Raw genomic sequence first — 27,115 nt, 5'->3', positions numbered from 1 at the left:
CATGGGAGAGGTTAAAAGTTTTGTGCCGCCATCTCAAAAAATCTCCAATCTGTCGACACGCTCCCCACACACACAAACATAAAAAAAAATAAATAAAAAAACACACAGTCTCCCATCTGCACGGGAAGCCAACGGTGAAGCGCTCCCACCATCTGTCCGGGTTCTTCACTCAACGGAGGAGCTTTAGAAGGTCGGAACATGCGCTCCCGTCTAAAAAAGCAGCCCGCTGGCCCATGGAGACAACGGCAACCTTATTTACATGCTATATTTCATCTCATTATTCCAAATGTGGATATGGCTCTGCTCCGCTACGCAACAATACGCCAGGGTGCCGTGTCACATCTGCTTGTGTTGATTCTCTGTGACATGACAAGCTGTGGGTGCTAGAGGTGGAAAAACCGTCCGTGCCACCCAGTCTGCTCCGACAGTAGCATGACTGCTTGTGGCACATATGTGTAGAAATGAGTACAGCTAAGAAAAGATGCCAACGTAATCCCAGCCTTGTGGGTTTTTAAGGCATCTCTTGAGAGTATTTGTGATTTAAACAGAAAAACTCTGTCAGATTTTAAGCTCTTTAGACCCTCCTGAGAGAAAACAGTCACAATAAAGTATTTATAATTTTTGTCTGTAAACTCTTGATGATGGAGGTAAACAAGGGGATCGGGACTAAGCAAAAAACCACACATCTCGATTTTTCATGTGGCAAAGCTAATGATCTGTTATTCTTTTTAAAGTCTTGTGATGTCGGCTTTGTTGACTTTTACCTCTTTCGTCTCGCTTTTCCACACACTTTAAAATGGTAATAAAGGGTCGGGATGATGTTATTGTGCTATCACAGGCAGAAATTCGAGCTGTGGCTCCCAGCATGAGAGTAGACGAGGAACCCAGTGGGTCCTGAGACGATTACCCCAGTCGACCTCACCGTGTGCTAACTGCATACGAGCATCTGATGCAACACAGATGCTCGATGTTCAACAGTTTAGACAAGGGTGTCTTTGCCTTCTTTTTCTTAAAATCAACAACAACATTTAGCCGTAGATTGTCCTCTGTGCACCACTCTGCAAGATTGTTGATTGCCTCCTAATATGAACTCTCGCAATGCCGCCCAGTCGCCAGGATATTATGCTAGCAGTTAATGTGTCTGCAGTCTACACTGATGTCCAAGGTTGACATTTGGACCCAACGTGGCATATCTTGTTCACATTATATGCTTATTAGCCACCTGTCACAGCAGGAGGTGTAGGGGGGTGTCGGTGGCATTATTACAAACCAACAGACGACTGCAGTTTGAATCACACCACTGGATGTTTTTAACTTTTAACTGATTTTATGCAGACAAAGCCAGGTGTTTTTTCAAGGAGCTGTGGAGACATTTTCATCCATGTTTTGTGGCCTGAGTGTAGGGCAGTGCATATGGCACCATCAATGGATCTGTTGGGAAGTTGTCTTTTCTTCATCAGGACTGGGTGTGAGAGCTGATGTTATTGGCACATTATCATCTGTACCAGCAGCCTCATTGATATTCACTCTCAGCAGGATTTGGATTAATGTCTTGAATGTGTTGGTTTCCAGTGAAGTCCATCTCAGTAAAGTTTTGGCCCACAGTGATAGTTTTGAAAGTAAATCTACAGTAAAAAATTGTTGTTGGTCACTTTTATTTCATGATATCTGAGCTGCAAAGTGTCCGAGACATCTTATTTATGTATTTTAGGTTGCTCTGTCCTGTCTGCTGACTGACTGTACCCTGATACCAAAATCTATTACTTTCATATCATGACATATTTGATGAATATTTGTGTTTCTGCACTCAATTATCAGCAACATAAATGCGCCAGACCGTGAGATTTGAGTTGCAGCTCATTCTCTCAGAAAGGCCATCTCCAAGCGTTCAGCCAAGCTATTACCCATCCTAATAAAACTGTCACCATGCTGCTGGAATGATGTTCCACCTCTTAACACACTACAATTTGGCCCGCTCGTTTGGACTACTGGACACCAGCCACACAATCTAATAGAACTGGCTGTTTCTCTCGTTAAGGACTTGTGCCACTAGCTGGTGTAGTAGAGAGAAAGAGTCAACCGACTGATATCCGTCACCAAACAACTGTTACGCTCCTGCCTCTCTCCAAATGTTTGCCAGTTCAGGGACGAGCAAACAGCTCATCACTTTTACCAAAAACACAATCTGAAGCAGGGGGCCGGAGAAGCGCCGGGAGCTGACTAAAGTTTAAAAGAGTGTGACGGTGCATATTTCTGCATGACTGAATTTTGTTGGAACGACTGCATGTTTATCCTGCGGACAGACCTACCACCTCTCACTATCTGGTCCAAGGGAGAACACAAACACACAGACAAGCACGAACGCCTCCCCTCCCACACATTTGTGGAATTACAATCCAACGAGTACATGTAGCTTTTTAGCATCAACAAGTCATTACCACTATCATTTAGAGACATGCAGTAGGTATAATCATCATGAACAAAAGAGACAATCATGGGGAAAAGTGGCAGTTTTCTCACATTCTTCATCACTGCGTCAGAGTGCAGACAGAAAACTGGAGATTTGCTCTTTTCACGAGACAGTTTCAGTGCAAATAGAGCAGAAGCCTCAGAGTTTGTTGTACAAGAAGATTGTTGGCTGAGTTCGAAAGCTGAAAAATAAAATCTTCCTCCTGTTCACAATAATGTCAGACAGCTAGTGAAGTAATCAACTCATTATTTCAGCGCTGAAATAATTACACTTAGCCTAATAATCAGAATGAATTGCCACTTTGTTTCCCCAAATCATCAAATAAAGTCATAGTAAAGAAAATGTGTATTTTTGTCCTGTAATCAATGAAACCCAACCCCAAAAACACGTCATACAAAAGTTGAGAAAACGTCAAAGTGCAGGAAGGGTTGTTATTGTTTACCAGGAAATAACACACTCTAAAATACCATTATTCATGATCTATTTCAGTAACAGGGGAACATGGCTTACTTTTACTTTAACATTCCCACCGCCACGTGTCACAACGCTCACGAAAAACTCCCCATCAAAGGGAGACATCAGAGCTAAATATGGAGCCATTTATGATCAAACCATCCAGTCAATTAAGCCCCATCACCTTGAAAAAGCCCACGCTCGTAATATAGTTATGATATTTAGCCATCCCTTAAATTTTCACTTTGACTCCAGAGTCGATTTTCGCCCAACAAATGGGCTCTCATCACCCGTAATTATTGTGCCTATTTGTGTGTGTGTGCCAGTGCGTGCGTGTGTGTGCATGGCAGACAGCCTCATTAGCGGCTATCTGGACCATTAACAGGCTGTGTCCTCGTTGCCACACCAGCAGAGGCGCGAGGCTGTAATTAGCAGCAGAGACTTTTTCAGCTCGTTCACATGTACGCTCGCCCGTTTTGCTTCCTCCAACTTGCCGCATTCCCCCCTCGCTGCCACACGCCCACACGCGCTCACACACAAACGCCGAGCCACATGGTTTGATTCACACAGGTTTGCACGCACACCTACATGCCAAACAGGCACACTCTTTCCTCGTCTTATACGCACACATCCCAAGGCATCCTTCTGCACACACGCCCACGCACGCTTACATAAACCCCTCTTCCTAGTAGCACCCTGGGTAAATTGCACATTATGACTCAGCTGTCTGGTTTGACCTTTCACCTGAGATTGGTCGTGTGCGCACGAATGACCCCAGGGCCGCTCTGAGGATCATGCCGAAGGTCCGCTTTGTAGACAAAGAAAAGAAGGAGGGTTTGATTCACTGAGCCTCCTCCTGCCTCCAAGGGAATCGGTGTGTAACTAGACAGTGATTCATTGGATGTGTGTGAGCACGAAGTTGGAAACAAAGGAGAGGAAGGGAAAGGGAGGAGAGAGCCGAGGAGTGATGACTTCGGCTCTCTGCCAGGAGAACACAGACTGTCGGCCATGTTCACACTTACAGCTCTGTCCCCACCAGCTCCAGACCCAGAGGGAGCTGCCCGCCAGGGATCAATATCCCGTCCAGTCGGCCTCTGGAAGAGAGCCAAGTGAGAGGTTAGATCAGAGCAGAAAGGGTTAAACGAAGCTGATGGAGTGTAGTCTTATGTGTCAAAATTAGATCATAGATGCAAAAGTTTGCTCAACATCTCCTCCCTCTGTGTGGGGGGAGAAGAATTACGAACACCGGTGCCTCTTAAACAAATCAAGCGCTCCTGTCTGAGTTTTAATGAGATGGAGTGATTACCCAGTGATTGCACGAGCGTGGTTAAATAAATTGTGCTGTTTTGAGCCTTAATATCATGCATATTCAACCGTGCATCTCTCAAATAATTTTTGTTTTGCACACAGACAGCTGTTTTTTTCAAGAACACAGCGCGGACATCTGAATGGAGGTAGACAGAATCAGTTTTCTGCAGCGGATGTTAATATGACGCCGCCAGCCTTGCCCGTGAGAAGGAGATACATATTCATAAAGGGCTGAAAGATTCACACACGCTGCAACCCATTGTAGTGTCATCACAGGCTCATTTAAATAATTGAAGGGCTAGTATTAGCCTCTCGTTGTGCAATTAAAGAGAGATCTGTGTTTTTTTTGTGGGTGGAAAAATGTGGCGTTATGTGTGTTAAGTGGTCGGATGTGTGTCCACCTTCAGCGGTTTTCGTTTAACATGGCGCCCACACAGTGTTTTGATTTATTCATATTTGACTAAATTCTAGTCACAGGTGGCTTTAAACAAACTTGGGATGAATATGATAATGAGAAAACATGAATATTTTTACAACTTAATTCTTTAATCTTGAACTAATGCAATGCATCACATTAACGTGAATAATTGAAGATAGATTTTGTACTTTTGCAAACTACATATCCATGAACACACAATCGTTCTACATGAACCTTTTCCCCGCAGTTTCCCTGTGTGATTCGCTGGCACTGAGTCTGATCAAAAAGGCCCTATTATCGCTGGAGGAAGTAGACGACTCAGCACCCTTGGAGTGGGGAAAAAAGGCTCCTTGGAAACACTTCCCAGTTCAGAACTTTTTAATTGCCGTTTTGGCCAGAAAGGGAAAACAAGGCACAACTTCCACCATCTGAAGCCGTGCCAGGGGGCTGAGAAGGGGGGCGGGGATTTAGGGACGTTTCCCCTCTCGTTATGGAGGATGAATAACTGAGATATCCTGCTTTTACACTGCCACAAATGGGGAGCTCACAGAGGGACAGCACACCGGTTAGCTTAGAACCGAGGTGCAAGTTTGACACCACAGTTCATGTAGTTTCCAGCAGCCGAGCTGACAGGACTGGTTAGCGCTCAGTCTAAAGGCTTTCAGCACCACGGACAGCTCCGTTCACTCTCTCGCTCTCGTTCTCCCAGTCTTTGTCCCGGTCTCTCAGCCCTTCTCAACTTTTAGCCACGGGGCACGCTGACACCCCCGTCCAACTGAATGTCTGGTGCGCCTGAGTGAGCAGCGACTCTACCCTGTGGAGCACCTCAGTCACTGTTGCCTGGTAGTGCCCCTCTATTCTGTCCGTCCAGCTCAGCTCAGGCTCAGTCACCCACTCTGAGGAAATGCTCTCTCTCTCTTTGTTCGCCGTGTCCTTTGCACTCAGTCAGATGTAGGTGTTCTGGAGGGAAAGCCGTCCATTGGTTGAGCTTCTTTGGCAAGAAAAAGAAAAAAAAAATCTGCTCTTTCTTTGATGTTAGCATAGTTTTTCTAAATATTCTTTCTTGTTTGGTGCTAGCAAAATATCCCCAGGTGCATTGAGAGTGAAAACGGTATTGAGTTTTATAAAAGCGGCTTCTGTTTCTATATTTTCTTATTCTGACATTCTTTGTGCAGCTTTTGATGATTTTACATCTTGTCACCATTCCAGTGAAACAAATGTTTTACAGTGTGACTGGAGCCTCGCCAGGCCAAGACGGGGAAGGCTGATGGCATCATTCAAGCTGTCCCCTCGTAACTTTATCGCACCATTTGCATATGCCTGTAGCATCCCAGATGGGAGAGTATGGCAGCACTTGAAAGACAAGAAGGACAGGAAGTAAATCAGGAAGATGGAGCATGCATCTTTTTTTTTTTTTTTTTTTTTTTTTTTAAGTGATGGAGCATACAGTATGTTTCATTACTTATGTTTTGCTTTTCACTGATTGTTTTCTTTCATCATCCAAGATAGATTTCTGGGTGTTGTGCTTGAACAAATAGCAAAACTGCGTGGCATACCTTTCTAAAGGTCAAAACAAGATGAATGGGGAAGTCAAAGGAAAACATGTGGCCTTTACCTTTCTGCACTACCTTACAAACTGAAAACACTTTATTGTGCGAGGCAGTCATCCTGAACCCACTTAAGTGAAGCATTCTGAAATCCCACTGCCTTTTCAATGTCACTGCCGAGGCCCCCCGACAGAACTGTGGACTCATAAAAGCCCCTTTTCAGAATGAGAAAAGAAAACAGTCCTGTAATCGCTGATATTTGATGAGATTTTAGTTAAAGATAGATGGAAGGTTTTTTTGTTGCACTAAAAAGCTTTGATAAATATTTTTTCAACTAACAATGGTTCACATGATTACGTTCATTTTACTGTTTTGATTCAGTCTCATCTGTCCCCAATGTAATGTTAGTACTCAATATCAAACAGCAGACGGACAAAGTTACTAATTAACAGGTGAACGTAGTTCATAGTAGCAGCTAAAGAGGCAGACATTTGGTGGTGGACACCAAAAACAGAGCAAAAAGACAGTAACACATCAGGTGCCTACAAACACAACAAATGAATGCTAATGTTGCAGGCAAGTGTTCACTGTATCAACTGATAGAGGTTCTCCAGTGGGTTGTCTGATGATTTGGCTCAAATGATGTCACTTAACGACGTGTCTGTTGAAGATTTTGTGTCGCTGTTGTTTGTAGGTTATTTCTCAATTCAGTATTTTAACTATACTTAATTCTCCACCGTAGTTTTGTGTTTACATCCTTTCAGATAAAAATGAAAATAAGAAATGCTAAAATGGGTCACTAAATATACTTAAGTGGCCGTTAATAAATGTGGACGGCCAGCCAAGTAAAGTTTATGTGTGGGAAACACTATGCAATGTTTATGTGAGAGGGACAGATTTTTCTGAAAGGAAATCGATACATGGCAGCCAAATTTGATATTGTGGCCACAAATAAATGAATGTATAGGCTTTAATGCAGCTTTAATGAACATTTTCCTCATTGTAGATTCTCCTAAAATCCCCCCAAAAAAACATAAATGTAGACTCGTATAAAACAATCTAATACCTACTGGAAAGGAAGAATTCATCGCTGCCTTTCAGAATATCCTTTCTGACACCTGTTGATCATCGTCTGTCGTGTTTTTTCTTCTCCATCGTTTCAATATCACGACATCTCATATTAAATTAGAGCGTGCGTCTCAGCCCTGCCTTTCTCCAGGGTCTTATTTTAATCTCTCTGCCTTCACAATACCTCAGCACCTCATAGAAATGTATTTACCATCGTCTGCTTTGTGCCTTTATGCTGTGCGAGTCTGTGCTTTTCTTTCAGCCATTCACAAACACATTATATTCATGTCACGTTCTTATTTTCATTTAGTTTATCTGTATTTTGTTGATAAGGTTTTTTTCTATCTTCACTTTATTATCCACAAAAATCCCCTGCAATCGGCTCTCACAGCTGAAATTAAACCTTTCATCTCACGATCTGTTTCTACCATCTTTTTTCAGTCTAAAGCATTTTTTGTTCTCTCAACATTGCAGGTCACTATTCACCCTGGAAGACCCCTAAGCAGGTAACACGTACCAGCCTCTAAAACTGTCCCCATTTCTGCTTCTCAGTCATTAATATACAGCAGATTTTCTCTCTAGTGCCGATGGCTGCAGTGTGCATACTCTCAAATCTTCCTTTTTAACATTTGTAAGATATATAGATGACTTCTCAACCCATCTTTTCACCGCACTAACTCTACTGATACTTCACAATATGTCCAAGGCTTTCACAGCACCTTGATTCACAGCCCGTCTTTATGGTATCAGGATTGCAAAAAAAAAAAAAAAAAGGTCAAGTAGCCCGCTCATCAAGCTACGAAACTCTTGATCCTGCAAGTCAGAGTTAATTCATAACCTGACTCGGTGCCATCAGGGTTATCCACACTCAGGGCATTTGAATTATTCTACAGCGATAGAGCCGCTGAGCCTCTGTTCTAACTGCCTTGGCAAGGTTCAGACACATTTCCATCCCTCTTTTATCTTCATTTTACAACATTTTCCAGATACTTTAAAAGCCTTTTTTGCACTTTCTTACAGCTCCACATTTCCACCCTGGTCCACCTCGCCTTTATTTCCATTTGTCACATTAAGCACAAGCCTGCATGTGGTATCTCTTCTCTGCCTTCTCCGCCACTATTAATACTCTACTGTAGTATCATCTGCTGTCCCAAGGCCCTCTGAAAAAAAAGAAACTCAAAACATCCTTTTAGATCAGATTCACATTGTCTTTTTGTGTATTTGTCACACTCACATGCCCACACGTGAGTGTTTTTCTTTGCCTGTCTCTCTTTGTTTCTCTTTGTGCGACTATGTGTGTAATCCATTTCATGCCTGGTCGTCCTCCTGGCGCTGCTCTGACCAGCGACTGACCCCGACTCCTGTTGTCCTCGTTCCCAGATCACAAATAGCATCATGGCAAAACACCATTGTGCAGTTTTTTAAGACACTTGCCCCCGTCATTGTTCTTCATTTCTGCTCCGTCTCTCTCTCTCTCAGTTTTAATCAATCGCCTCCATCTCCCTCTGGATAATTGTAATTCTGAGCTCTGAGGGAAAAAGCTTTGAACGTTACAAAATAGCAGGCAGCACGCTGAGCCTCCCTCTCTTGTCTCGTCTGTTCACGTCTCTCTCTCCTCACCCCGCAGTGTTCATTTGTTGGCCGCCCCGCCCCACCTGCCCCATCTCCCCCTGCTCCTGAACCCCCCCTACACACACGCCAGAGTTCAGTCTCAGTTTAATTGGGTATCATTTGTTACAGGAAGACTTGTGCTTCTCTGGAAAATGAAATATTGAGGAATCTGACTAATAAGGCAAGGACGGGGGAATCGCCTAATTGTCGTATGGACTTACAGTCTAGCTCAGCCTGCAGCTCCCGAGAGTTTCGTTTGCAAATGAGCTTATCAAGATTTGTCCGTCAAATCCATCTAATACTGTAGGCAACAGCTGGAACACGTGCAGGTATCTTTATTCACTAAGTCTGCCTGCGCTGTCCTCTATCCATCTGACCAGCTAGATTATAGTCAGAGTGTGCTCGCTTCAGCAGTCTTAATCAAACAGAGACAGAGCAAAAGAGAGATCAGGATGCAGCAGTCTAATCCCAGCCTTAACAAGGTCCCCAGTCTCAGCAGCCTGCCCCCAACAGACATGCTTTACATCAATGGCAGACACGAGTAAAACTACAAAGAGTGGAAACACTTTTGATTCGGTCTCTGAGCTTTTTATGAAGCTGATATTTATTCTCAGTACGTCTTGAACCAGATGCCCCGTAATTCTCAATATTAAAGCGTGCCATATGCAGCCAGTCTCACCGTCTCAGTTTCAAAAAGGCTTGTCATTCCCTCCGGATCCGTCCCTCACACTTTCTGACATGTCAGCGTGTCATCGTGGCTATCTGCTTAGTGTCGTGCTGCGACTTGAGCTGCCATGCTTATCTGACACATCAAGGCTGACACTCTGACTGACTGGTGTTGTCAAAACTGCCGGTGTCACCTCAGACACTTGACAGCACATTTCTGAATGTGTTTTTGGATGAAACCTATGAAAATCGGGTATAAAATATAGTGTACTACCTTATGCAAATTCCAGTGGGAATAATAAAGTACCATATTTGCTGTCATCCTCCAAAATAAGACCATATTTATCTGTTTATCATATTCTTCTAAATGTTTCTGTCTCCGTGTTTTCCGACTCACTGCAATCTATATCAAGCTTGTTTCAGCTACTAACCTCACTAACTCTCTGGCCTCGTGTCTGTCGACCAGCATGAATTGATCGTTTGCTAAACCCCACCCCTGAAAGGCAATTGACCAATCATAGCATAGCAACAACTAGGAAAGGCCTGTCAAGCTTCTGATTTCTTCACATGCCACGAGAGGTTTTTTTTAATCACCTGTTTAAAACCAAAAACACAAAAAAATCAGCTCTAACAGGAGCTATAGATGTTACTTCGGACAGGAGGTATCCAGCATTATTTCTCAAGGTGTAAGCTAACTTTTTTTACGTTACTATGTGGGGTTTCAAGTTCAAGTTACATTAGAACATTATGTGTTCAGAATATCATCAGCAGAGTAACATTGCCAACTCTGTGCTACTATATATTTGGTTCTGGGAAGTTTCAACTCAGACGTCTGCAGTCAAAGTTCTTCCACCACTTCTAAATAATACTGCAGCATACCATAATACTCAGGCTTACCGCAGTGAAAGAGTAACACTGCTCCTTTATTTCCATTTTAGAGTTTTAGCCTCAATTATTCAACAGTTTATCATTTATGTAGCCGGCATGTGCATAGATTAAGTCCTTTTAGAGGCTTTTCATTTTTAAACAAATGTGCAAGAGTCATTAAAAATTCAGCCAGTTAAAAAGAGTTTGCAACCGCTTAGCTAACGAACTTGGTGCCTAGCGCCTAAACCTGCAACCATTAGCTACTCTCTGGTGAGGATGTGACTAGTGTAAAAGTCTAAATTGTATGGCAGTTTTTCATGTATGTAGCCATAAGTTGCTACATAACTTAGGTCCTTTAACAAGCTCCTTTAAAGTCCTCTGGAAGCATTAAAAATCCATATTTTTCAACAGGCATTTAGGCAGTAGAATTAGCAGTGAAGCTAGCTGCAGCTCAGCAGAGAAAAACAGCTAGGAACTTTTTTATTTTTTATTAAATCCTCTCGAAATTGAGCTTTTTTAACTGACTAGCTAATGAACATTTAGTACTGGCATTAGTTTCTGAAGATAGCGACTGGCCAGCTAGGACCGGTTTTCAGCCAACAATAAATGACAACTCTTTCTGTCTTCCTTTGTCTGTATCATTAGACCAACTTGTTCAGAACTTACAGCAAATCTTAGACTGCCACCACTCTCATTATAAACTGCATGTCTGCTTTGCGAGAACAGAAGCTTGACAGGAGTGCTAAACTGGGGATTAGCGAACGGTCAAAAAACCATAACTATGCTTCAGTTTTTTTTAGTGTTGTTGTTGTCATGGTGACAGGGGTAAAATCGAGTGTCACGGGTGGGAAAGGTGGAACTGAAATGCTGACCCATCCTGCCGATGTGCTTCACAGGTGCTGGAGCAGTGGGAGTCCCAGCAGGGCCAGGGCAGCCCTGCTCAGACCAGCCTCTCAGCCCCCGTTATCCCCCACAGCGCCCCCTTCCCAACCCATCATCTCCACAGGGCCTCGGTCCCAGACTCAGCCTCCGAGGTCTTAGCCCTGGCTAAACCAGACCCCTATGACCTTTATGAGAAGTCCAGGGCTATCTTTGAGAGTAGGCGTAAGTACCAGTGCTGAAACTGCAGGTGTTAGCTTTGTGACAAACACTCCTCTCTTGCACTGAAGAAAGATGGACTCCTGATTGGAAGGTGGAGTACTGAAGATTCATCACTCTCTCTCTCTCTCTCTCTCTCTCACACAAACACCCACAACTTCTTTGTTGTCCTGTTTTGCTGCTCCACAGAAAAAAAATTGAAAAGCTTGTTCTGATGCGCTGCCCTCTTTCAATCAAACTGAAAGATCTGTTGATGAATCCTCAGCACAAACACCTCGGCTTTACAGGCTCATCAGACGATTTGCTGATTTATGCGTTTGCCGCCGCTAATTCCTCATATTATCTCGCTTGATCTTCGCTCGTTCAACACACACACACACAAGTCAACACACACAGGTAAACAAACAAAACCTGCCCGTCAGCTCGGTCTTTTCACTCACTGGAAGTCTCAAGACGCTGGCGTCCGGCCAGTTCGCTTCATATACAGAGATAATAAACACAGTGCTTTGTTGCCAGTTATATTACCATCCTGTGACTTGTAAAATGTGGGAAAAGCAATTTCATCTTGTTATGATATCATCAGAATACATCCTGAGTTTAATGCCACAGGCAGAACAAACTTGTATGTACGGGTGTTTACAATTCAGGGCTGGATGATATCAGAAGCAGATGTTTTTACAAAAGTCGGTCTTTACATTTTTCACTTAATTGGAATTTTTTATGGTTTCATTTGTTATTCAAATTAGTTAATTTAATTGAGTTAGCTGTCTCCCAAATTGTATCCTCGTTTAATTGTCTTCTCCACATTTCCTGGAATAAACGCTGTTGAATCTTTTATTTATTGACCTAAAAGTGGAGAGAAATTCAATCCTGACCATGTTTAAAATTGTAATTGCTTTGCACAGGCTGTCAAAACTCCAGTCACCCAGAAAACCCCTCAGAATTGTCCACAGTGGCTTACAAGTTGACAAACAGCATTGGAGCATTAATTGATTTTAAAAATAACCATAAATCATAAATAAGCTTTATTTAAAGGGGCTCTATGAAAGACTTTTTGTTGAAAGTATCAAAAATTGACTAAAATGGTCAACAGAATTGTGTATAAAGATTGTGATGTCTATATATTGTTTTGCAGAGATGTCTACTGAAGCTAGCATGCTAACAAGCTAGCCCACAGTGGCACGGCTAACTGAGCTAACCAGCTAAAGTCAGCTACAGTTAGCAGCAGTTAGCTGTTACTCCCAAATCCTGCTTATTGCACCTTTAGATTAATGGCAGAAATCACAAAGTCTTGTTTTACGTGTGTGTGTCGGTGTGAGTTGCAGTTTCTTGTTGGTTCCTCTTGTCTTCTTTAATCTGACATCGTGAGTTGTCATAGAGAGCACAGGTGTTTATTCTTCCGTAAGACACCTGCTACTGAAGAGGACACGGCTGTCAGACCTTATCAAACCTCTTCCTGGATCCCTCCTCCCTCCTCTTCAGCCGTGGATACAGTGAATGGCGTAGCATTCACTCTCATCTCGCTCTCAGTAAAGGTCAGGGGTGAAGTCGGTTGAGGCCCAGCGGGGGAAACAGGCACAGACAGATTTTTAGGACTGCTCCATTTACTCTGCTAGCTGGTGTGGGTGAAGCAGGTTGTGACCTTTTTTTGGCAGTATCACGACCCCGGGCTGCTGGTGGAGCTGCTAATGTTGGTTCATCGTCATCTTCTCTGAGCCTTAATATATCAATGTCAGAGTTTATGCAACCGGACTGGGTTAAAAGTTCACCCAAACTAAACCCACAGTCTCTAGTGGTAGAGGCTGATACTTCAGTTTGCAGTGGAACTTATTTTAATGAATGCTAACAGGGTTTTCTGGGGGTTATCCAGAATAGCAGGACACTGATTCTGTAAAGAGTTGTTGATATTTTGGGTGGCAGATTTTCACAGCAAGAGCGAGGCAAACAAAAAAAAAACCTAATTGTGAGAGTGAGTATAATCATTGTTGTTTTGTTTTGTTAACAAATCCTTTAAACGATCCCTCACTAATGCAGAGAAAGGCACCAGAGAGAGCTGACGTCAGTCTCACGTCCTTCATTTCATATCGTATCAACCCTGTTTCATGGAGTGGTTGTTTTTCGATAGATTGCTGCATGGATGTTTTTTCAAAACCTGTGGAAAGAAGAATAGTTTTACTAATCTTTGAGCAGCTGTTCTGCAGCTTTGTATCATTTGACATGATCTCCATCAGCAGATGAAGTTCTCATCATAGACACAAAATTACTGTTTGACCTTCTGCTGGTGTGTTTATGAGCAACATCTCTGTTTACACAACCTTCATCAGGTACAGTGTGGGCAAGCATCACTGTTGTATTCTGTAAATGTTTGTGTGAATGATCCAATGAGAAGCCCACATAAATTAGGTAAACCTTGCAGTTTATACTAAATTGCATCCCTCGTGTATCCCTGTCATCTGTTTTAATCTCTCGACAGCGTGTTTTCATAAGACAAAATACCTTTTGTACTTTATTAGCTGAGTGTGTTATTAACCGACGTTGACCTCATTTGTGTGATCCTCTGATTGTATTATAGTTTATGGAACAGCAGGGAGGTCTGAACATCATCTGATGTTTATTTACCGATTTATTGTAACTCAAAAAAACAGTATCCTTATTCACACCAGTGTCAGGATGTGTAAAACAACAGTTTAACTTAGATTTAAATCAAAGGATAAACATGCAAATAACACAGAGTAAGCCAAAAGAAATGGACTTATACAAGCAGTTAGCGAGACAGTGTTTTTATTTGTACATAGTTTGTGCTTCCCTCTGAAATACCTGTGATGGTTTTAAGCCAACACAGAAACAACATCCTTTAAGAGATCAGGAAAAAATCTATTTTTTAAAAATAAATTATAAATACAGAAAGAAGCACTGCATGAGGTTTCTGTGGTAACAGCTGTGTCACTCCTCGTGTCTGTCGTCATGATCTTTCCCTCTCCCATAATTCCTGCTGAGTCCCAGCAGAGCGCTTAGTGTGATTAAAACAGTAACAATTGGAATCAATTTTTCATTCGCTGCCACTCGTCTGTGGTTGAGTTCATTTTGCAAAATTGTGTCGTTGTGTGAAGCGGCTGATTGCAGATCAGTGCTTGCATCCCACCTCACACTGTAAATAAAGGACGGGTATATTACACGCTGTAAGCACTTCCTGACTTTTATGGATGATGCTGAAATTCTGCGGTGACATTAATGCTGAAGCAGGGACTTTCTGCCTTGTTCTAGCCTTTATGGGATAATGTGTTTATGCTGGCGACTGACGATGTGTGTATTTGTGGGTGACTGTGTGTTAACGTGTGCGTCCTGCATCCTTTGTTTTTTTTTTTAGAACCTGGCCAGCCAAGGACTGTTTTTCCTGTGGACTCCTCAGGTAAAAACGTCATCTCTGCAGGGATACTGTTAAAAAACAAGCTCTCAATGACCTTAAAACATGTAAGATATCAGGGGCCTCATTACAGAAAAGCCTGAAATCCTATCTTGTCTTATTTTAGGATGACATTTAAGAACTTTGGTCTTATAAAATCATGTTTTCTTACTGGATTTAGAGAAAAACAACATCTTATCTTTGAAGAGGAATTATATTTCACAGAACTGTGCTATCGGACAGTTTTCTGAGTTTGAGATCCTAAGTCATGATGGAATAGATGCTGTCCTAAATTCAAAACAAGATAAACACAACATGTCAAAATGTTGTGATTGCAAGGCTTCTTGAAGTTGTTAGAGAAGCAACCTAATGAACATTGATGATAATCTGTTTTGAGAAGCTAACACCTATATTAGCCTTTTAGTGAAAGTAACTCTGAAGTTAGCCTGTTTTTGAAGCTAACATCATTTTAAGACCATTGGAGAAGCTAACACTGGCGTTAGCCTGTCAAAGGGGCTATCGCTGATGTAAACTTGTTGGAGAAGCTAACATTGATGTTAGCTTGTAAGAGAAGCTAATACTGATGTTCGCTTGTTGGAGAAGCTAACCATGAAGCTAGCCTGTTGAAGAGGCTAAGACTGTTCTAAGCTTGATACAGAAGCTAACATTGTTATCAACCCATTTCTAGAAGCTAACACTGATGTTAGCCTGCTGCTACTTTCCCTGACCATGTAAAGCAGGTTTATATCCTCCCCTCCACCGACATTCAATACCTGTCCTGTCTTGCCTTGTCCATCATTAGCAAGCTAAGAACAAGCTAAAGCTTAAGCTGAGGGAGGACAAGTGGTCAGGACATGTTCTGTGATTTCCTGGACTCTGACACGATCTGTGGTGGTGTCGTCTCAGGACCGGAGTACCAGGACATCGAGGTGCACCTGCGCAGACAGAAGTCCGGCTTCGGTTTCCGGGTACTGGGCGGGGACGAGGCTGGGCAGCCTGTGAGTCCGGAGACGCGTGAGAAGGCTCGTATGGCGATGGGCGTGGAACCCTGTCATTTTCTCCTCTCTAACCTACTACACACACACTGTGTACACCTAACCCTGACCTTTGACCCCTGAGAGAGTGCTGGCTCTGGCTGCCTTTTGTGTCCTTTGCTGTCTGTTAAAGTAACAAAAAACAACATTTCAGTCACCCCATTGAGCTATTTGTGTGTCAGTATAACAACCACCTTAACAAACACTGCATGTGACACTCACAGTTCAGCATCTGAAGCCACTTGTTTGGTCCTCCACTTCCTGTTTGTAACAGTCTACATGTGATAACAGATCTTGATCGGCGCGATCATCGAGAAGAGTCCAGCCGACCTAGACGGACGCTTGCGGCCCGGTGATGAGCTGCTGTTTGTGGATGGGATCCCAGTGGTGGGGAAGCCACACAGATACGTGATCGACTTGATGCACGGGGCAGCAAGAAACGGCCAGGTGAATCTGGTCATCAGGAGGAGGGTACAGCCAGGTGAGGACACGTTGATGAGGTTGACCTGCAGGTGTTTTGTGTGCAGCATTATTGTGAGATTACACAGATGTTTCCTCAAGATTAGATGTTTTATATTTTATTTAAGACCAAATATTTACATCTTCTAGATTCTCAGATGTAACAATGTGGTGCTTTTCTCTATTTTTATGACTCTGCGGTGGTAGTTGCCGTGGCTGACGACATTATGTTTTCAGGTTTTGGTGTTCAAAGGTCGTACATCTGTCCCATTCTTGTGAACGAGATATCTCAAGAATACCTCGAGGGAATTTCTTCAAATTCTGATTAGTATTTGGTGGTCAAAGCTCACAGTGACTTCACAAAACTCATTTTTGCCCATTACTCGACAATTCATATGGTAATAATGACACGAAATTTACATAAATGTCGAATATTATAAAATGCTAAAGTTAAGACATTTTATTTGAAAAGGTCAGTCATCATCTCTGCAACACAAGACAGAGAAATGACGTCAAAACTGTCCTTTTATTCACATTCTGTTAACAAAGTTAGTTAATTTTTGAAGGTTTTCAACAAAAATTGGTACACATTTCCTCTTAAATGATAAGACCTGTAATATTATATTTATTTTTCATAAAAGAGACCGAAACCAGCACTGAATGTGTGAAATGTAATGTCTGTTTATTAGCAGCTTTTGTCCAAAAACTATTTAAAAACGCATCAAGGGGCCACACTGTTCCACCGGGCAGCGCGTTCTTTCATTATCTTTCACACACAGTGAAGTCCATTTTGAATTAAGGCCACAGACGCCGTCCTGCTGCTGTAAACACTCACCAGAGCACAAAATGTGTAATAATCCATAGCTGTAAATAGTCCCCAGTAAATGCACTACTTACTCCTGCTGGAGTAAATAGTGCTGAAGCCGGAGTTTACTCAAAGCTACAGTGTCCAGGTGTGATTGAGTTAGATTTGCACAAAAATGAAATATTTATGAGCTGTTCTAAACCGTCAGAAGTTGCTGAATGCAGCAGACAAACTAACACATTTATACATGATTAGGAAAATACAAATCATAGTCAGACTAACCCTTTAAATGTTCAGTGGTTGAAGCTTGCTCTCTGAAAAACGTAATTTTTGTTGGACTTTAAATGTAGTTAATCCTGCACAGAGCAGCTTTAGGACGCTGTTTTTATAAAGTGAATTGATCCAACAAGCTTAAAACTCACATCTCTGTCCGTCCTCGTTCTTTCTCTCCTGTCTCTCTCTCTCTCTCCCATGATTCCCGTCCTGTACCGATTCAGGAAATTAATCAGTCGTAAAACTGAAGCGCTAATCTCTCTGTGTAATTACGCTGAAACAGCCACAAAAAACACACACATTCACACACTCTTGCTCTCACATACGCGCACACACACACACACACACACTGTTGCTCTCTGGACGTCGGCAGATTTCTTCGACCCACTTCCGTGAACTCCGACCTTCCCTTTTCTCATTATTACCGCCTCCCCACACGCGATCACACACACTCTTCTCACCAATCCACTTCTTCCCACTCTATTCCGCCCTCTCTGTCAATTCCTTCTCACCAAAGCCCTCCTGTCTGACTCACGGCTGGCCTTTCCTACAGCCCTTACTTCCATCCTAATTGTCTGACTCCCACTGGCACTTTGCAAGATGTCTGACTCTGCTCCCTGCTCTGAGCTCACACTTCTGCCTGCACCTCATGACCCTGATTTTACACGATTCATTATCCTTTTTCTGACTACTTCTCTGCTCATAAAATAAGATTTGTGCACTACTCTGCATAAAGAAGTACGACATAACAGTAAGCTGACGTTACAGTTTCAATTCAATTCAATTTAACTACAATAAACCGCGGAGCTGCTTCCCGGTGTGCTATCAAAAGAACAGCGCAGGGTTTGATCCCGCAGTATGACAGACGAAGCGTAAGAAGATGCAGAAGAAGATGCTTTTTCGCTCCGGCTTGTGCTGCATTTTAATGATGTGTTTTACCACGTTGTGTGACAGTTGCCTTTGCTTCTCTGTTTTGTTTTGCTTGTCTTGATCGTTCACAAGGATGAGATTCAGCGCCGGCTCGTCTAATTTTAAGGGGAAAAACACAAAAAAAGAAAGTCCTCGTGCCCGTAAAATTAATTGTGTTTGCACACGCAAGAATTATCCTTCCATTCTTCCAACGCAATTATGCGGCACATTTGTAATTTCTCTCGGTGAAAAGAGGGAGTGTCAGGAATCTTAAATTGGCTTAATCAGTGAGGAAGATGTAATGATTGACAGGCTGCTTTTGATCTCCAGCAAACGTTGCTCATGTTTGTCCACCAATTATACAACAACACAGTGTTTGAGAGTGAATTTATTCAAGTGCTCTATTTAAATCTGTGGTTCTTGATTATTTCATGCAGCTTTTCTGCTACTTTATACTTTATTTTAATGGTTGTTGTACTTGTAACTTGCAAGAACCTCTTTTGAACTCGCTCACAGACACCAGCCACCTAAATATGCTTTTTTTTCTTTTCTTTTTTTTTTCCCCCATCATCAATGCAGTGTTCCCTCAGAAATACTCCACACCAGAAGTTAATGGGGTCTATTCTGGGCTGGGACCTATCCTCCATTCTAGTTTCATGGAAATATGTTCTGTAGCCTCTTTTGCAGAAGTCATAATATGTTAACCTAACAAAATACAGCATGTAGTTAAAGATTAAAGCATAGATTCTATTAAACACCTTTTGTGGGGACAGCATGGACGCCAAAAATAATGTTTCAAGCTATTTGAGTGATAAGGAAGAGCAAAGGAAACAATACAATACACGACTTTGGTAAAAGTTTCTTACCATCAACCCAACGTTTACTTTCATCTGCCATGTTTCAGCGTCATATGACATCAATTTGGCAACTTTTGTACCAAAATTTCCTCCAGCTTTCCAGTTGAGAGGGTATCTCGTGGATTTTCCCATTCGGAAAAATGTTTTTCCAGTAATTCCGACACCACATGAACACGCAGTAAGGCCCAAAATGTAGAATATACTGGTATTATAGGACAGTTGTGGTGGAGAGGCAAAAGCCTTAGATTTACCAGTCGATCTATGTTCCAACCCTCAGCTCATTAGCTTTGGATTGTGACCAAAAGAATGAGGTCACTGATACAAGTGAGCTTCTTCCATTGAGTGGCTAGACTCACTCTTAACGATGAGGGCAGCCTGCTTAGCGAACGCTTCTAAAGCTTTAAAAGTGACCTCAGTTCATCAGTTATTATGATACTTTGTTTAGTACACTGGTTTCCTACGAGCACTGGGAGTGTCACCCATTATCATTTCTGCAGTCACCTCCCCTGGATACTTGTAGATGTTCACTGCTCCTTCACATCAAAAGGAGCTATTTGAAGTGGTTTGGGCATCTGGTCAGGATGCTGCTGGGCGGCCTCCTTCAGAGGGTTTCCGAGCACATCCAACTGGCAGGAGACACCGGGCTAGATTCAGAACACGCTGGAGGGATTATATATCTCATCTGGCTTGTCAAAGCTTTGGGTCCCCAGAGAGGAGCTGGAAAACCTGCTTAGCACTGCCGCTACTGCTAACCAGAGTTGGTAAAGAGGAAAAAGATGGATGGTTAGGACTGAGAAAATGCTTCTTCCGCTGCCGTCTTTTTGTCTGCTCAGCTCTCTGCCTCCCCCTACAGGTGAGTCCTGTCCAGAGAACGGACGTAGCCCCGGCTCCGTCTCCACGCAGCACAGCTCCCCCCGCAGCGACTTCACATATGCCAACAGCACCATCACCACCCAGGCACCCAACACCGCTGACAGGACGACGCCCAACACACAGCCCAGTGACGTCATCATCAATCGTAAGGAGAGCGAAGGCTTCGGCTTCGTCATCATCAGCTCGCTCAACCGGCCCGAGGCGGCTGCCACCAACAGTGAGTCCATTGATTGTTTTAGTGGTGTTTTATAGAGTCGAGTACATGCTCAGTCATCCTCTATACTGCATAACAAGTGCTGAACCTCATGTGGAGGCTCTTAGACACATATAAACCACCGGGTCAGCTTAATATAGTGTCAAGATTAGAGTCAAAGTTAAGTATAAGAAGGGGTAATGGCTCAATAAAACGTGAAGCACCTCTCATTCCTTCTCTTCAATTATACATGCCCTCCCACGATACGTCAGTCACACACATCTCCAGTAAGCGGCCGTGAGCATCAGTGCATCGCCCACACACATTAAAAAAAAAACTTGGATGCCTTACATAAGCCTGGGGTGAATAGCAAAATGTGAGAGACAGAGACATATTCAGTCAGTCAGTGAGGGAGTGGTGTATGAGCACAGACAGGCGTAATCCTCCAATCTGCTGCTGCTGAGCGCGTCTAACCTGCAGTGTGCTGTGCATGAATCTTCAACAGCTGTGCCACATAAAATTGGCCGCATCATCGAGGGCAGCCCGGCCGACCGCTGCGGGAAGCTGAAGGTGGGAGACAGGATCCTGGCGGTGAACAGCCAGTCCATCGTCAACATGCCGCACGCCGACATCGTTAAGCTGATCAAGGACGCGGGCCTCAGCGTCACCCTGAGGATCATACCGCAGGAAGGTGAGAGAACACGTGGACGCGCGCAACGCGTAGACAAGATGGATGAGGACTTGAAACTGCAGCACATGATTTATGACGGCGATTGATTTCACTCCATTAAATGAAAGTTGTAATACCAAAGTGATTCTTTTTAGATTTACTGCCACATATTCATGAGTTGTGTTTCTCTGGTCTGCATATCTTCTTCGCTCTGTAACACTTTTCGCATGCAGATGCTTGAACAGAGCTTCTGTCTCTCCTCACATCGACTTTAATGCTGAAAAATGTGTGTAATTTCAGTTTCCTCGTGATTTCTTCTTATATGCTGCATGTAGATTTTAAGATTTTAATCCCAATCAGTTTTATACCCCTGCAACAGCAAGTAAGACTGACTGAAGAATGATTTTCAGTCATGCACATCATTTTTGTCTTATTACTGTGATAATGATGCTTGGTTTGCCTCCTTACCTTCACCTACTGTTCTCTACTTGCTGAGGAGATTAACTGTTAATTTATTGGTTGGTTTGTCGGCAGGATTACATAAAAACTACCAAGCAGATTTCTTTAATTTGGATGTAGGATGAGTTTCTCTCCAGAATAGACCAAATTAACGGATCCAAGATTCTTTTCTAACTTTCTTTATCTTTGCATTTATCAACATTTTAATTAATTTCTCTGGAAAGAATCCAAGAATCTTGATAAAACAAAATTAGGTGTATTTAGTTGGCTGATTCATTTGATATTGGATTCAGCCGGATTAAACTAAAGGGGACTACTGGGCCTTGCTGCAGGTTACATAATATTCGTCTGAGTGACACATGGCAGTAACACACCAACAAATGTGCTAACAAAGGTGACATTTTTTTAGACCTCAAAATCACATCCCATCAGAATTTGGTGGAAAATGTTGCTGGCAGTGATGAACCCACAGAGAGCAGCCCACTGAATCTGCAGCTCCTTTTCTATCAACTTTTCAGGTTTGGTTCACTCTCAGTGCTCTCATTTTGACATTTTGGTCACTGCGGGCAGCTGAGATAAAACTACCTGCCAGCACCAAATGGCAGATTTACAAAGTGACTAGCTGCTGAACGTGGTGGAGGATTTAACATATAAAGAACCAGATGTTTCGTTTTTGAAGTTGGTAGGGACCAAAAACAGAGCTAAAAGGAGAGTAGACTACAAATAATGGTCTTGGATTCACCAGGTGGACTGAAACATTGTTCCCAGTGAAAGCAAATGTTGTCTCATGTCTGCTGGATGTGGAAATATGAACCTGTTGCTAAATTTTTTTATACAGTAATAAGATTTGAATGTGTTGACTAGTTGCTAGCTGCTTCCAAGGAGGCAAAAAGTCAATTCATGCAGATTTAAGCCCAAGAAAAAGGCATGACTTGGTTAGATAAAGCTAAAAAAAGTACATGTTGTGATTCGATTTGTCCTCCAGAGATCAGCAACCCCCCGTCAGCCCCCAGCTCAGAGAAGCAGAGCCCCATGGCCCACCAGCACAGCCCCAAGATCCAGCCGAGCTCCACCGCCCCACAGCCCAACCCGGCGGTGACAGAACCCAACGCCTCTGTCAGCCAGCCCAACCCGTCTGTCAGCCAGCCCAACCCGATTCCCCACCAGAGCCCTGTGACCCAGCTGCCCGCCCCTCCACCTCAGACCTACACCCACGAGAGCAGGTAAGACACCATTTAGAAGGATTTCACGTTACAGAGCACAACAAACCGTTTTAATGAAAGCCATTACGGCGTCAGATCTGCAGCTGTCTCGATTTTCTGATGCAGTGAAGCATTTTTATAGACTAGCCCCTCTATCTGTCTCTGGGGCACGAGCACTGCTCCTCTGAGAATACAGGTATATGAGTGAGTCTGGTACTTTCATCCCCTCGTCCTCATTCTCTCTCACTTTCTCTAACTTATTTTTGTATTCTTCCTCTTACTTCCACCTTTTCCCTCGCTAACATTGTCTTTTTCTCTATCACTGCTCTCTTCATTCACCTCTCACCCTCCCTCTCCCTCTACCCGGTTTGTTGTATAACATCACTTAACTCTTATGGACCGCTAAATTATTTACACAAATTGCTTCTTTATAGAGATCTGTTGAATATTTTAGCAAGAACTAGAGGGGTCCAAAATCTACAGTGCCACCGCCTCCCCCCTCTGCTTTTCCACAGAATCCACATTTCTTTTTTTACTCTGCATCACCAGCCTCTGAGAGAACTTGTTTTTATTATTAACATTTCATGTGATGTGCAAGAAAAAAAACAGTTTAATTTGCTTGCTGAAGTCTTGTTTAATGGTTGTCAGTGCGAACCAAAACAAGTCATCTTTATCGGCACTGGGTGAGCCGGCAGCGTGTCAAGAAGCATTATTTTCCCAGCACGCTAACGACCGAAACAATACGTGTTGATTAGCGTGTCCAGAGGTATTGATGATAGTCATAGTACTCCTCCTGGAAGTCCTTTCTTCATGCTGATTGGTCTGTTAGTTACAGGTCAGAGGTGAAGGCGAGGCAGGATGTCAAACCGGACATCAGACAGCCGCCGTTCACCGATTACAGACAGCCGCCGGTGGACTACCGGCACCCTCCTGTGGCGGACTACAGGCAGCCGCCCACGTTGGACTACAGACACCCGCCGCTGCTGGACTACAGACAGCTAGCTCCCGACGCCAGGCAGTTCACCATCCCAGAGTACAGGATGCCTCCGGTTCAAGTAAGGATGGAAAAGTTGTTCTTAGTTCCTGACATGACAACAACAACAAGGTAAAGCTGCGTTAATCAGCGTTTTATATTAACAAAATCGACCCCTTCTACAGCTCACTTCAGGTCACCAGAGCATGTTAGCGTCTTTCAGCTCGTTGTTTTGTTGATTACAATTCACAATTTTACTGTTTTGTTTGACTGCCATGACTCTCATCAGCCTTATTCCCAAAGAACGGAAGGAAGGAAGGAAAGATTAATGTACAAATCCTACATAAAGATATCAAGTCACTTACTTGAAACCATATATCTTCTATACCTCAGACTATGCCACACTCGTTCTTCAATCTATAGACCTTCTACTGTAATTCAGGTTTTAATATTTCTACTTGAAGCCGACACTGACAGTTTAAAAGAAGATAGTTATTATTTCCTCAAGGGAAGTCAGTGATATATAAACTGTTTGCATGTAAAGCTGCATTTTAATTATACATAGTTTTTTACAACACTTTTTTACCTCCTGAGTAGCTCCCTTGTTTATCTTTTAATGCCTTCTCTAATAGAAGATGAGTTCTAATATAATTCTTGGCTGTGCTTTGTTTACCTTGCCTTTGCCTTATTCTTACTCACTTGTCTTTGCTGAGTCCTGAGATTATAGTTCTGCTGTAGTGGCCCACTTTCTCCTCAGATAACACTAATCACATCTGATCTGTGCTTGTCTCAGCTCACACAGGACTTCGACTTCTTCACGGTGGAGCTTGAGAAAAGCGTGAAGGGCTTCGGATTCAGCATCCGCGGAGGGCGCGAGTACAAGATGGACCTGTTTGTCCTACGGCTGGCGGAGGACGGACCGGCCATCCGCAACGGGAGGATGAGGGTAAGTTTGATGGTGTCATTTTCTTTTAAGGAAGCCACTACACCCGCTTTAAAGGTTAAGCTGCTTTATATCTTTGTGGATTACATGGCAGACGCTCACTGTAATTGTCTGATGTTATCAAAGCTGCAACAGCAACTTTTTCAGAGCCGGTTAAGAAATAATCTGTCAAAATAACCCAGAGATGGTTTCGTCCTTTTGTGGCAGAGAGTTCTTTTTAGACGTTTGTCTCCTCCCAAAGTTTCTAAAACTCTCCGCTGCATTTAGTAACAGATAATATTCATAAAGATAAAGACGGATAAAAGATTTAAGTGGGCCAGCTTCAACTGTACTTTAGTGTTTTCATAACTGCACAATTCTCCCTCCAGCTACAGTTGCTACTGTACTATCTGGCCAGAGAAAGCAGACACAGATTTCCTGAAATTATAAAGATATAAAAAATTAAAATGTAGAACTTTACATCTAATTTCCCCTTCTTTGCCTCCATGTCCTTTCCTCCTAGTAACATAAATCTGAGCTTCCACAGAAGCTTTTCTCTGTTTGTCGATGCAGAATATCAGCCAGCACCTCTTCTTGATTTCCGACATCCTCGTTCTGTTTTTCTCTTCCCTGAAAGTTTCTCCGATCTTTACGTCGGGGGCTGATGGCTTCAGTCTGCTCTACATTCTTTATCTGTAATGAACCTGTCAAAGATAATTGGTTCAAAATGCCCCCGGGGGAGGTATTACTTTTCTCGTAGGTGTAGTCGATGGAGGCCGGTGGGCCTCGGCGCAGGTGGAGGAGGAGGAGGATGGAATTTCTCCTGAGCTTAATCTAAAGACAGCGTACAAGCTGCAGTCTGATGAGTGGTGGAAGAAGTACTGATACTGATACAAGAATCTAGAAATACTCAATTACAAGTGTCACACATTAAAGAGTTACAAGGCAGGATACAACAGCATAAAAACAGCATTTATAGTCATATCAGTAGTAATATTACGGCTACTAGGGCGGCAAAAAAATTTAAAAAACATCAGATTTATCAACTACTTTTAGTGCAGTGGTTCCAAACCAGAGGGTCAGGAGCCTCCAGAGGGAAACTCTGAGAGGAAATGAGATGATCACTGACGTTTGTAAAGGAAAGTTTTGCAAGACAAATGTGTTATTATTTTTATTTCACCACTTTTGTGGTCGACAAAAACAACATAAATGGATTTATTTTCTTTGCAAGTAACCTGCAGCGCTTCTTAAATGTTGTCAGAGTCATGACAGTTGTGTTTCTCTCTTCTGTTTCTTTTTAAAGGATCAAAAACATCACAGCAAACCCAGAGATATCATGTACTTTGTTCTTTGTGCATTTTCTCTGAGATTCAGGTGTCCTATGCTAGAAGTAGCTAATGTAGAGAGCAGACTGGTCAGCTCACTTCTTTCCCAACTAGACAGACCAAAAATGTTGGTTTAATCTTTAGCAATGATGTGTATAATTCATTAATCTCTTGTTTTTGTAAAATCTTGAACTGAAAAGTAACTTAAGCTGTCAAACAAACCAAGTAGAGTCCAAACTACCGTCTGAAGTGCAGTGAAGTGGAAGTATAAACACTCACAAGAGTTAATCTGCCCCACTGAGTCTGAATTGTCTCAGATGAACGGCCACACAGTCACACCGCTGGTCGGATATTGAAAAGCAGCCGACGCTGTGCTGGTGAATAGATTTCAGAGAACAAGGTGCAGAGAACACTTTGATCCCCCGTCCAATCACCCTCGATCTATACTGCCGAGTGCAGAGAGGAATCAATCTGCATTTCACTTAAGTAAATGTGAGCGTCTGCTTAAAAAGCTTTTGACATGCCTGTCACTTTGGATTTGAGCGGCGCTTTGACACGTTTTGAGGTGCTGAAGCCAAAAGCCCAGTTGTGCTGTGACTCCCTGCTGGGTTTTCACCGAGCCGGTCCTCTTTGTCACATCTTTGTCACATCTTTAAAAAACAAAAAGACAAGATCTATTTTCAGTCCTGGTTGCCACAAACTAATCAGTAACAAGCAGCGCTAACTCATTCTAACAAGCTCGTTTTAGGTTCAAGTGTCAGCTCAGAGGCTTTTAAGAAAATTGCATGAATTGATTGGTTATTACAGATAATCATTCAGCTCATTTAATCACCTCGCCGAGCTTTAAACGGTCGAACAGAGGGAGCTGTGCGAGGGCTCCTGTTTCGCCATCAAAAAAAATTCAGCTCCCTTTTTATTAAAGATGAAAATGGAGATCGCTGTCCTCTGCTGTTAGGAGGTGAGGATTAATGAGCGACCCGTCTTGCCTTCCACCTCTCTTCAGACCATCGTAATGACACCTAATGACTCCCCACCTCTTCTCCAGGCTCGAGTCCGCTCCTGACTTTCAAATTACCCCAGCCATTACTGGAGGACTTCTCCATTTGTAAGCGTAATTGGGCGGCATGTTTTGTCCCCTTCCCAGTGAATTCTTCCCATTAGTCAACCCTCGTCTCTTGATGGGCTGCGAGGTGAGAGTCTTGACAGAAAGGGAGGACTGAAGTTTAACCTGTCAGGAAGTTTCCACAACACA

General features: G+C 42.9%; 1 protein-coding gene across 12 annotated transcripts in view; it reads left to right on the top strand.

Annotated features, from left to right (window-relative positions):
* magi2a (membrane associated guanylate kinase, WW and PDZ domain containing 2a) overlaps positions 1-27,115 on the top strand; it is a 266,178-nt gene that overhangs the window by 230,035 nt on the left and 9,028 nt on the right. For 7 of the 12 annotated variants that reach the window (XM_037122094.1, XM_037122093.1, XM_037122089.1 and 4 more), the window contains 10 exons: positions 7,739-7,770; positions 11,305-11,512; positions 14,874-14,915; positions 15,816-15,931; positions 16,235-16,424; positions 20,100-20,336; positions 20,818-21,003; positions 22,427-22,664; positions 23,473-23,698; positions 24,410-24,562. In XM_037122094.1, coding sequence (XP_036977989.1) covers positions 7,739-7,770; positions 11,305-11,512; positions 14,874-14,915; positions 15,816-15,931; positions 16,235-16,424; positions 20,100-20,336; positions 20,818-21,003; positions 22,427-22,664; positions 23,473-23,698; positions 24,410-24,562 — 1,628 coding nt within the window. The remainder of the gene's footprint in view (positions 1-7,738; positions 7,771-11,304; positions 11,513-14,873; positions 14,916-15,815; positions 15,932-16,234; positions 16,425-20,099; positions 20,337-20,817; positions 21,004-22,426; positions 22,665-23,472; positions 23,699-24,409; positions 24,563-27,115) is intronic. The other 5 variants (XM_037122091.1, XM_037122100.1, XM_037122090.1 and 2 more) reach the window with 4 other exon arrangements.

This window comes from Acanthopagrus latus, chromosome 14, assembly GCF_904848185.1.
Source record: "Acanthopagrus latus isolate v.2019 chromosome 14, fAcaLat1.1, whole genome shotgun sequence".
Taxonomy (NCBI): Eukaryota; Metazoa; Chordata; class Actinopteri; order Spariformes; family Sparidae; genus Acanthopagrus; species Acanthopagrus latus.
The sequence above is the reverse complement of the archived record's forward strand: the minus strand, read 5'-3'. Positions and strand labels throughout refer to the sequence as shown.